This window comes from Crinia signifera, chromosome 7 (genome assembly GCF_055691185.1).
Source record: "Crinia signifera chromosome 7, ASM5569118v1, whole genome shotgun sequence".
In the NCBI taxonomy this organism is placed as follows: Eukaryota; Metazoa; Chordata; class Amphibia; order Anura; family Myobatrachidae; genus Crinia; species Crinia signifera.
The window spans coordinates 98,358,020-98,367,732 of NC_139223.1; the positions used below are offsets into that span (position 1 = coordinate 98,358,020).

The 9,713-nt window shown below is 42.7% G+C and overlaps 1 protein-coding gene across 7 annotated transcripts in view; it reads right to left on the reverse strand.

Moving 5' to 3' along the window:
• The window catches only part of WIPI2 (WD repeat domain, phosphoinositide interacting 2), a 474,144-nt gene that overhangs the window by 145,805 nt on the left and 318,626 nt on the right, over positions 1-9,713 (reverse strand). For 4 of the 7 annotated variants that reach the window (XM_083153525.1, XM_083153522.1, XM_083153518.1 and 1 more), the window contains exons 9-11: positions 9,422-9,460; positions 8,597-8,761; positions 3,281-3,388 (exon numbers count right to left, since the gene is read on the reverse strand). In XM_083153525.1, the coding sequence (XP_083009651.1) occupies positions 3,281-3,388; positions 8,597-8,761; positions 9,422-9,460 (312 nt within the window). The remainder of the gene's footprint in view (positions 1-3,280; positions 3,389-8,596; positions 8,762-9,421; positions 9,461-9,713) is intronic. The other 3 variants (XM_083153524.1, XM_083153523.1, XM_083153519.1) reach the window with 1 other exon arrangement.

Consider the following 9,713-nt stretch of genomic DNA (forward strand, 5'->3'; position numbering starts at 1 on the left):
GAGCGTAGAAATAAAAATTTTAACTTTTTTTTATTTTTTTAACTACAGGTATTTCATATTTTACCATCCACATAGACTCAAACTGAGAATGGTAAAGTGTGCCATGCACAACGGAGTGAGCCATGTCAGGGTACGAGTTACACTAATTGGTGCCATAGTGCTTTTGTTAATGTCAGCCTTTTGATGTTAACCTACTGGGTGTGGATCATTAGGTCTAGCATGTTGGTTGACAGTAATTAGGTTGACACCACTAGATCAAAATGCGGAAAGGTCAACATGGGACAAAGTTGACAGGTCATGAGGTCGACACAAGCATTAGGTCCACATGGTTCACTGCGTCATCCTCTGAAATTGCATCACCACCTGACGGGCACGAGCTCTTACATGGGAGAGGACAGAGACTACACAGCGGTTGACCAGATCCATGTTTCTTGCAGATGCTTTTCCCTTCCTGCCTCATCTCTCTGGGAGAAACACGCGGGCATAGTTGCCAGGCACCGCAGACATGGCTATGGGGAACATAATCCTGTCCAACAGTGAAAGTCTCTCCACCCCCTTCCCTGCATGCTGCCCTATCTTACTGGGTCTTGTGTACTTCAGATGTACAGTATCGCATCTTATGTACACAAAATCCATCCATTGTGACCCTGACGGCTTCAAATCAGACAGACCCTTGATGCAGCACCAAGGATCTATCAATCAGACATATCTGATGCGGGGCCACACATCAGATCAGTGGGAGCTCCTGCGTGGCCTGTTTTCTTCAAATTGGTCACTCCGATCCATCTGAATCTAAAGAAAACAGGCCAAATTGGACTAGTTAATAGGGGCCTAATAAAAAAAAATAGTCATGGTCATTTTTTATTGAGGAAAATGATCCAATATCACATTTCTGTAGTACAGGGTGGGGGCTTTTCTGGGTGGGTTGATTTGTGCCTTTGGGAGGTGTTCTTTTACTACCGCTAACTGGTATAATATGTTATTTTAGTTAAGACAGTGATACTTTTGATTATCTAGAGCTACAGATTTAGGATGTTTTATGTACCTATGATCGTGCCTTCTTACACTTTTTCTTCTCTCTTTTGTGCTCGTCTGCTCAGATGGTGCCTCCGGGTGGATGTATAATGAGTACTTATCCTTATTATGGAAGGGAGACGTCCATCATCCTCACTTCAATACTGTGAGCATGGACTCGTACACATGTCTATCCATCTGTCTGTATATATCCTAATCTGGTTAATATATATTTATCAGGACTGACCTAACACCACTTACAGGAGTGTCCTCCTTTCACCTGCTATTTTTTCCATCAGTGCATCTAAAGGCCCCCATACACTAGGGTGACTTGTCCTTAGGACAAGTCGCCTCCGACTTCCCCCTGAGCTTCCCTGGCTGTTCCCCAGGGGAGCTTGATTAGATTGGCACTTGATGTGCCATTTTTTACATGTGATAAATCGTCTCGATTTATCACATGTAAAAAACCCGGGGAGCAGGGGGGGGGGGCTACAGAGCAGGGCTGCTGGTGGGAGCAGGGGGGGCTGGGGACACAGGCGGCATAGAGCCGGGCAGAGAGAGCCGGGAGCTGTCAGTGCTAGAAAAAAAAGCCTATACAATGAATGGGCAGCCTGTGATTGGCTGAGCGCTCTCTCAGCCAATTGCTGACTGTCCGACCACCCGACGCAGATCCGATGCACACGGGACCGTGCATCGGATCTGAGGGGACATCAAAACTAGCCGATTTTGGTCCGATTTCAGCCAGATCCGACTGATCTGGCCGAAATCTGACCAAAATCGGCTAGTGTATGGGGGCCTTTACTCTTCTCTCACCCCCCTTCCGCTCATCTCCATGAAGAAGGTGGGCAGCAGAAAGATTAGATTCTAACTCACTGTACTGCTCTTTTCCCAATCTTGAAAGGATACCTGTGCCAGTTACCATACTGTGATAGTTTCTACAACATACGGCTAACCATCATCTAGGGGTATACTATATGTGACTCTCTATATTATATTCTCAATTTAATAATTTTCAAATACTTATAGATAAATCACATATTCTGGATCTGTCATCAGCTGACCTATTATAGGTTTCAAAAAAACTTGCATAATTTATGCTATATGTTTATTCAAAACAACACCACCAACTGCCACTGATTTGGACAAGATTATATGAGAAAATATATCAGTGGCCATCTTTTTTGTTCACATGAAAATATGCTAAATATTTATTTATAGTTTAATTCTACATGGCTAATTTTGCTTCATATGACTTAATAGAGTTATCACTATTTTAGACATATTGGAATTAAAAGTTAAGTTTTAACTCATTCATTATACATTATTCTCAACAAATTAAAAGTGTGCCTCCAAAAAGAATCCCTGTCTGCGAACGGTTGCCCACTCTTTGTGGACTACCGTCTCTCTTCTTTTTAATATATATTTCCTGTATGCACCTATTGATCTGTTGCCCTACTACTTGTGCAAATACTTTAGATTTTTTTTGTTTTTGTTTGAAAAGCAATAAAAATTATTCAATAAAAAAAAAAACATACAGCCAAGTCAATTAATTGAAGTTTTGTTAAATATTGCAACCAAAAAAAAAGGAACAGTCGTGTTGAGTGATGCTGGCATTTTTAATGGATATTTTGAGGATCTCTCACAGCAACATTGGCACTCAAAGTGTTTAATAAAAAAGTCTGCTTGTTCATTTTCACACCTATTTTTAATTACTAATCTGAGTGACAATATTTCCGTTCACAAGTCCATAATTAGTGCAGCTGAACAAAATACCACTCATCATTGTCAGCACCGCAGTCCCTTTACTTTCCACTGTCACAGAGAATTACAAGCTTTTTTTACCAAACATTGCTCTATGCTCATACAGTCATTTCTAACAAGTACTACTGCTGTGTGGAGGAGTAAGATTTATACCCCTTTTACATCACAGCAAAAACTCGGGTCATTGGTGGGTCAGAGGCAGTGTAAATGGGGTCAACCCGTGACCATTTACACAGGACTCCTACCCAGGTCCTGACCTGGGATGAACATGGCTAGGACCTGGGTAGAGGCCGGTGTAAATGGTCCCAACAAGGGTCTGGACATCTGAAGTAGGACAGGGGCGGCAGCCCAGTAGCTGCTGCCGAATTAGGGAGCTAGGGGAGGAACTGCCAGTGACAGGTGTGTGGCTGGGTGGGGAGAGGGGGCCACTGAAGTGGTATTAGTCACAGAAGCAATAAGAAATTCCACAAATAAAGACTATAAAAAAAGAAAAACATTTTCTTACTTGTGTTGCTTCATTAGTGTGCACTCTCCGCCCTCCTGTGGGTCAAGGTTATAAATGTAAAGATAACCATCTGCTGCACCAACTAGTAGACGTGGGATCTTTTGAATCCTTAAAGTGAACATAAGACAATATGTAAGCTTGACATAAATTAGACCTACACCACCACCTTACAAAGCTTTAAATAAACTGTGTAGAGCAAAGAATTGAACATGCAGCCCTCCAACTATCGTGGCTCTATGTATCCCAGCATGTCTTACCATTATTCTGCTATTAGGGCATGCTAGAACTGTGGAAAGGCATGGTGAGATGTGTAGTTCGATGGAAGTTAGAGGTACACGTTGACTACCCCTGGCATAGGGGTACACAGGACAAAGGTGGTGTAACCAATAGTAACCAGTTTTTTTATTTTTTTGTACAGATGAAAAATTCTTAGTATACATGTGTCCACATAATCTAGCCTCTTGCACGTTAAACAGCCCTTCTAGTCATGCCAAGTCATGAACTTACTCTGTGCACTTAGTGTCTTTTGTGGGACTTTTTAGGATTGAAATGACATGCCTACAGTATATTGTGTGCAAACGGAGATTTGATGGATCCCAATAATTGGTGCAGTAAGAGCAGCCTAGGGTGAAGTCTCATCAAGGAACATTACCATATTCCAGAAAAAAACAAAAATCTATACACAATGATGAACACTCTTATGCGGTGCGTTTCTAATAAAACAAAACAAAAAAAACAGGGGTTTTATACAATACGTCCCTTGTGTGTGGATTCACAGATGATGTGGAGGATGAGGTCTTTACTTATGAAGAATTGAGAGGGAAAAAGTAGCAATTTTAAGTTTATCTTTGTCATCATCTGTGAATCCACGCACAAGGAATGTATTGTATAAAATAGTTTTAATTTTTTATTAGAAACGCATAGTGTTTGAGTGTTTCATCATTGTCTATATTTATATTCTGTGTGTGACCATTGCTGCAATTGCATATGAAATGCTACGTTACAGCGTTTTCTTCGAAAACACTGTAAAATTATAGTCATCAACCACAGATGGAGCCCCTCTCTTTCATTGCCGCTGCTCGACAGAACCTCCCCGCTGGCGGAGAGGGACTCCATCAGACTGGGACGCACGAGCGTCCCAGTCACATAATAAAGTTTAACTGGTAGAGGTTAATCTTAAATTAAAACATCTCCATAAGTTTTGATGCCAAGTTTTTTGGTGTATTGTTGAAAACTGGTTTCCCTTTAACATCATAGGCATGCCAATATATATTTTTATCAGCAGTCTGCTTGTGTGTCTTATTCACAGAGATGCATTTTTGCAAAAAATTATGCCTGACAATAACAGCATTGCATTGTACCTGTGTCAGCTCACTTGCACCATTTATAAGTCCACTCTCTCAGCTCATCCTCCCTCCCCCTCTACCTGTTCCTTTGTCCCCCTCCCCTCCCATCTCCTTCTTTCCCTCTTCCCCCCTGGCTGCTCCCACTTTGCTCACCTCTTTAACCTATCCCTTTGTACTGGCATATTTCCCTTACCCTTCAAACATGCTCTGGTCTCAACCTATTCTTAAAAAACCCAACCTGGACCCTTTATCACACATGAGCTACCGCCCTATCTCTCCTCTCCTATTCGCCTCTAAACTACTTGAACGGATGGTTTACAGGTATTTTACAGCTACCTCTCTAACCACTCTCTTGATCCCCTTCAATCTGGCTTTCACCCACTCCTTTCCACTGAGACTGCCCTGGTGAGTCACCAATGACCTGCTGTCAGCCAAATCCAGGGGCCACTTCTCTCTGCTGCCTTTGACACTGTGGACCACCCTCTCCTCCACACACTACAAAACATTGGTCTCTCTGGCACTGTCTTTGACTAGTTTACCTCTTACCTCACCAACTGTTCCTTCTCAATCTCTGCCTCCACCTCACCACCTTCCCTATCGGTGTCCCTCAGTGTTCCGTCCTTGGCCCCCTTCTGTTCTCCCTGTACACCTCATCCCTGGGTGCTCTCATTAACTCCTTTGGCCTCCAAAACCACCTCTATGCTGATGACACCCAAATCTACCTCTCCTTTCCTGATCTGTCCCCTACTGTTCTCGCTCAGGTTTCCAACTGCCTCTCCGCCATCTCCTCCTGGATGTCTGAGTGCTCTCTGAATCTCAATATGGACAAAACTGAACTCATTATCTTCCCCCACCAAGAGCTACACCACCTACTAATATCTACCCCAACTCCGCTGCCTAGGCCATTCTTGTCAGTTCCAACTACGCAACATTGCTTGCATCAGGCCTTTTCTCTCCCAGAGTGCAACTAAGCTTATCATCCACTCACTGGTCATCTCAAGGCTCGACTACTGCAATGTTCTCCTCACTGGTCTTGCTCGGTACCAACTGGCTCCTCTCCAATCTGTCCTTAACGCTGCAGCCAGGCTCATCTTCCTCTGCTTCACTTCTGCCACTCACATTCAATAAAATCTGCACTGTCTCCCATTTCCCTACATAATCCTCTTGAAACACCTCACACTCACATACAGGGACATCTCTAATTCCATTGCTCCATATATCTCCATTTATACACCCTCCATCGTCTCTCCTCCACCCTGATCACTGCTTCCCTTGCAAGAGTTCAGGACTCTGCCCATGCTGCACCCCTTCAGTGGAATGCACACCCTCGCTCCATTAGGCTCTCCCCCACCTTGCAAAGCTTCAAATGGGCACTAAAAACTCACCTAATCATCAAAGCATACCCTTCCACTGCATAACCCAGTCCTGAGGCTGGTCCTCTGACCCCCTGCCTCATGCCTTGACCATCTCTGCCTGCTTACATCCTGCTATCAAGGCACCTCCCACTTGCTTGCACCTCATGTAATCTGCCTGTCTCCCCTTCCTACTAGATTGTAAACTCCTCAGAGCAGGGCCCTCTTCACTCCTGTTGTCAAAGTCCTCTTCTCTTCACTTTTCACTCACATACTCAAACACTCAGCGACCACCCTCATCCACACACTTATCTCCAGCTTTAGCCACAAGCCTCTAGTAGTACGTTGATCAAGTCCTCACTACATACATAGTTACATAGTAGGTGAGGCTGAATAAATACTTGCATCCATCTAGTTCAGTGGGGGTTTCGTTTGCTCAGGAGAAGGCAAACACAAGACAGAAAGAAGCTTTGTGGGCGCATTCTTATTTTTGTGTACAGATGGGTCAGGTCCCATCTTGGCAGGGGATGGCGCTGGCGTCGCCAGCCGCCATCCCCCGCCAGCGCCATGGCGATGGTGAGAAGGGGACACGCGCGCACGAGAGGCGCGCGCGTCCCCTTCCGACGGCGCTTCCATCCGTTCCCCCGGGGTCCCCGCCGCCTGCCCGCATCCCCCCCTAACCCCCCCTAACCCTGTCCGTCTCCCTGAGGCGGAGACGGACAGGGTTTCCGTCGTGCTGGCGACGAGACTGAGACGCACGCGCGTCTCAGTGTATTCGCTGGCGCGGCTGCTGGCGGGTCGCCAGCGCGGACGTTCTGGCGACCCGCCAGCCAGGATGGGACCTGACCCATCTGTATATGAAATTAATTAAAACTTAACTTTTATTTCGATCTTTTAATATAGAATGACAAGAGTTATGAGAAAATAGAGAAAATGTACAAAGGGTGAAAAAAAAGGGCACCGATTGTAGGAAAAATATAATAAATACAATGTAGTGTGATGGCACTTTTAACACCTTACTCTCCATTCAGCGCATTACATCCTTATCATCATTGATATATGAACAATGTGATTATGGGCGAAAATGAATGGTTTTGGTCCCTTATATAATATAGGTTTAGATAACCTGTAGGGATATCTGTTGCCCCAGCAACAGTACTTTTGGTATTTTAACAGCTTGTATTGCTCATGCAGTAGGCAGGGTCCCCCTGAAGAACACCTGGTGTGGTATTAATAGAGGGTATATATATCCCTAAATAAATTGCACTGGACACACATGGCATCTGGCATGGACGCTGAGGTAATCAATCAAGTGGAGGTTCCAGGGACGCATGTGCATTTAATATCTGCAATTTGGCTTGTAGACCAAACCTCATGGTGAGAGTCTGCTGCTACCTATCCATGTTTTCTGTATTTTAATGTTTTATATTTAAAACTGTATTGCACCATCTTCGATTCTTTTATCTTGTATGGGTTATCAATGATTGTTTGATGAGATGGTCTTGTATGAGGGCAAGGACTTTAAAGAGGATTTTGTAAGAAAATAGGAGTCATTGATTTTCTTGAATGGGCTTGGCAGAAGTGGAGTGATGGAAGAGAAAGATAAATCTAGCTGCAATGCCGGTGAGGGGAATGTTTCAATAGTCAATCTGTGAAATGACCTGTGAATGGATAATAAGTTAAATTGCACTCTGGGAGAGGAACGGCATGATGCGAGTGATGTTGCATAGCTGGAACCAACAGAATTGAGCTAGATATTGGATGTGGGGGGCAAAGGTGAGGGAGGAGTCATGAGTAGCATCACCCATGCAGCAGAGCTGGGACAGGAAAAGAGTAATGTGTTGTCAACAGTGATGGAGTTATTGGGGGAGGATGTCCTGCAGAATCTGCTTTTATGTTCACTCATTTTGCAAATAAGACTATAGTGTTCATTCTAGCACCCTGCACCTTTCAAATTATGTGTAGTTCCTCCTTCCTGCCTGATGTGTCACTGTCTGCTGTGGTGCTTTTAAAGCAGAGTCTGGTCAATATCTCAATACACAGCAGACTGTACTAGAAGCACCAAAGCAGGCAGTAACACCTCAGGCAGGAAAGAGGAACTGCACATATTTTGAAAGGTGCAGGGTGCTAGAATGAACACTAGACCATTTAAATAGTAAAAAAAGATGCCCAGCGCTACTAGAAGGGCTGTTTAATGCGAAAGGAGGCTAGATGTACATGGACAAATCTGTATATATAGCTTGTGTTCACATTTTAAATCCTAATACTTCATTACTGAATGACAAATTACCATCTACACCTTTCTCCTAGATCTAAATGCCACAAACACAAGCAAGTGAGGTCAGAACAGTGTAGGACCCCATATTTTGCAGTACACACCAAGTCTTGCTCACTAGTTAAACATAAGAGTGTGTATTACATTCTGTTATACCATTAACAACAAATGTGTGTTTAGAACGGGCTTGTTTTTTTTTATAAGGATGTACATTATAATACCTATTTGTATCCCAGATACTAACATGATATGTTGTGGAGGTAGTAATAATAATTTAATAGGATAATCAAAAGCATGAAGTGCTACTTAACACACATATAAATAAAGAAGAGAATGAAATTACACTGCCAATGCACAGATGTTCTTGTAACCACAAAAAGGCAAACGAACAGTTGCAAAAGCTCTCCCCTGGTTAAACATCTCAGTTACTTGGGAGGGCAAATAACTGGTGGAAGCCATGATTACTTTGCCAAAATAACCGGTCCAGGTAGTTGGTTCTTCAGCAGGTCTAAAACAACAAAATATTAGTTTAGAAAGGATATAGTTTGCATAACACTGTATAAATTAATTTATCACTAAAGACTTATTAATATTGATTATTGATTTAGCACCACCTGACTACTTCCCTCTTTCTGCCACCTATGCTCTGAGCTGCAATTAAATGGGCAGACCAAAACTGGAAGAGGATGTGTTACTCGTGCATTTGGGTTTATGAGTTTGAGAGCTGTGAGAATGAAGGGAGCTTATAATAATACCAATGCTGGCTATAATCTTAGAAATTAATAGTGGACGGTTGTCCAACACCCATTACACTGGAGGAGGGTTGCAAAAAATAGAATTAAAGTTGTATTTTTTGTTTAAATCTGACACTAATTATAACATGAAGTGTTCACTATGATCACCTGCCATTCATTTTGGTTCCCCCTTGTTTAACATTGATGAGAATCTTTTTTCAGCTTTGTTTTCTGTGTTACTGTACATATTTCCATTTATTACGGTCCCCAATTGGGTGGAACGTCATGTTTATTTTGCATTAATGTCCTTTTAGGGTAAAAAATGTAGTGGAAATCCCATACCAGGGTTCACATTTGCTAGAGTTGGCACAGTGGTTAATATTTCTGCTTCAAACCCCTGTAGTCATGAGTATATTTCATGGACAAGATACTACCTGAGTGACGTTTGTGCAGGTGTTTTCCCTGATTTCCAACTACATTCAAAGAAAAACAAAAAACCCATACTTAATTAATCTGACAAAAATGGAGCTTAAAAGTCTTTATTCTCTAGTGTATGTCTCCATATAATCAGGAATATAAATTGTAAGCTCCACTGGGACAGGGACTAATGTGAAAGACTGAAATATACTCTCTTAAGTGCTGTGTAATATGTGTGCACTACATACTGTATATAACTGTTAATAGATAATAAATGATTTATAAATATACTTGATCATTGTTATGAAC